At 30.9% G+C, this 2,100-nt stretch overlaps 1 protein-coding gene across 1 annotated transcript in view; it reads left to right on the top strand.

The window, feature by feature from the left end:
* LOC101851696 (fibrillin-2) overlaps window positions 1–2,100 on the top strand; it is a gene marked incomplete in the record, with an annotated part of 51,411 nt that overhangs the window by 46,768 nt on the left and 2,543 nt on the right. Inside the window, 1 exon segment of the mRNA XM_013090370.2 lies at window positions 942–1,068. Coding sequence (XP_012945824.2) covers window positions 942–1,068 — 127 coding nt within the window.

A 2,100-nucleotide genomic window follows, 5' to 3' on the forward strand; every position in this document is an offset into this window, starting at 1 on the left:
CCCCCCCCCCCCCCTCCCCCCAATCCCTAAATTTTTGGAAAAAAATATGAACACAATGTTAACTAATTAGACCTAATTAAAATTAAAACAATTTAGAATAAAAGTATAGAAAAAGAATAAAATAAATTTTATAACATAAAATAGAAACAAAAATAAGATATTTAACAAGTGAATAAATAAATAAATGAATAAATGTATGTTAAAAATCAAACAAAGTAAATAGTTAATAATCCTGACCTCTTATCTTTCCTAAGCACCCTTAAAAAGTACATTACACTGTATTATTTTCGAGCAGGAGTCTGTTTTAGGTCATAGTTCGCTGAACTACCTGCTAATTTTTAGCCTCACATATGCCTAAACAGTATCACGTTACAGAAAGACGTTTAGGAAAACAGGGCTGACAATCAGTTGTCCTGGGCACATTATCAAGTTGTAACACTGTTAGACAAAAATAAATAAATGAATACATGAATAAATAAATGAAGAAATTGCTAAATAAATGAATAATTTAAGAAAATAAATAAATACATAATTATTTTGCATCTGCCGTTCTTATCATTTCTATTCTTTCTATTATTTTTATAATAATAAAATTAATAATAATAATAATAATAATAATAATAATAATAATGATAATAATAATAATAAGTATTATTATTATTATTATTATAATCATCATCATTATCACCATCGTTATTATTATTATTATTATTATTATTATTATTATTATTATTATTATCAATATTATTATTATTACTATTATTATTATGTTTTTATTTGTTTTTGATACATGTATTATCATTATCATCATCATCATCATCATCATCATCATCATCAATATCATCATCATCACCATCATCATCATCGTCACTATCTTAAACATGTTTCCATTTAAGTAGTCATTTATATGTTTTGTTTTGCTTTGTTCTGTTTGTCCCCAGGGCGTGCACGTGAGCGTGGGCACAACCTGCACGTACAGGTGTCGAGAGAAGCTCGTGGTTCAAGGGTCAAAGTTCAGGGTGTGCCAGGCCAACTATACGTGGAGCGGGGAGGATCCATCATGCATTGGTACAGTATATTATTACATTGTTACTGAAGGGGTCAGATAGATAATGAGCCTGAGTCACATTTTGCTAAATAAAAATAGGCCCGATGATGATGATGATGATGATGAAGATGATGATGATGATGATGATGATCATCATCATCATCCTCCCAATAATAAAAACAATAATAATAATAATAATAATAATAATAATAATAATAATAATAATAATAATAATAAATAATAATAATAATAATTTAATTGTTATTATAGTATTATAATATTGAGCTCTCGTGTAACTGTACGTATCAATGGAGACTGCACAAATTAGCTGGAATGAAACGACTGGGTGGCTTTAAATCAGAGTTATGACGGTTACAGATTACCGAAAGTCAACAATACAAATCATGCTGAAGACCAGCTGGTTATTTTTTTTTCTTTGCTTGTTTGGTTAAATTGATTGATTGTTGTGGTTTTTGTGCTTTAAAAAAAAAAAACAAAACGATCTCAAGATGACTTAGAACCTATTTTGCTAGCCTTTCAATTATGAAAAGTGATCTTTTTTTTTTGGTCTTGTTTTCCAGACTTTAAAAAAATCTTATTCCTGTTGAAGGACGATACCTTATTTATCGTGGATGGTTGGAGGGTGTCATTGTTAAGTTTGACTGCTTTACTCTAAATTTTTTTTCTGATTCTGTCTGTCTGTTATAGCTCTCACTGTCTGTCTGTCTGTCTGTCTGTCTGTCTGTCTGTCTGTCTGTCTGTCTGTCTGTCTGTCTCTCTCTCTCTTTCTCTCTCTCTGTGTCTCTTTCTCTCTATCTCTTTCTCTCTTTATCCCCTCAATATGTGTGTCTGTGTGAGTGTTTGTATGTGTATTTGTGTGTGTGTGTGTGTGTTTGTGTTTGTGTTTGTGTGTATGTTTGTGTGTGTGTGTGCTCGCGCGCGCTCGGCGTTGAGGCCCCTTTTGTACCTTTCTCAGGATTTTTTTCAAATCTCTAGACCTCTTACAGCTTTAATATTCCTCCAAAAAAACAAACATCTCAACTCATCTCACT

This window comes from Aplysia californica, unplaced genomic scaffold (assembly GCF_000002075.1).
Source record: "Aplysia californica isolate F4 #8 unplaced genomic scaffold, AplCal3.0 scaffold01243, whole genome shotgun sequence".
Lineage (NCBI taxonomy): Eukaryota > Metazoa > Mollusca > Gastropoda > Aplysiida > Aplysiidae > Aplysia > Aplysia californica.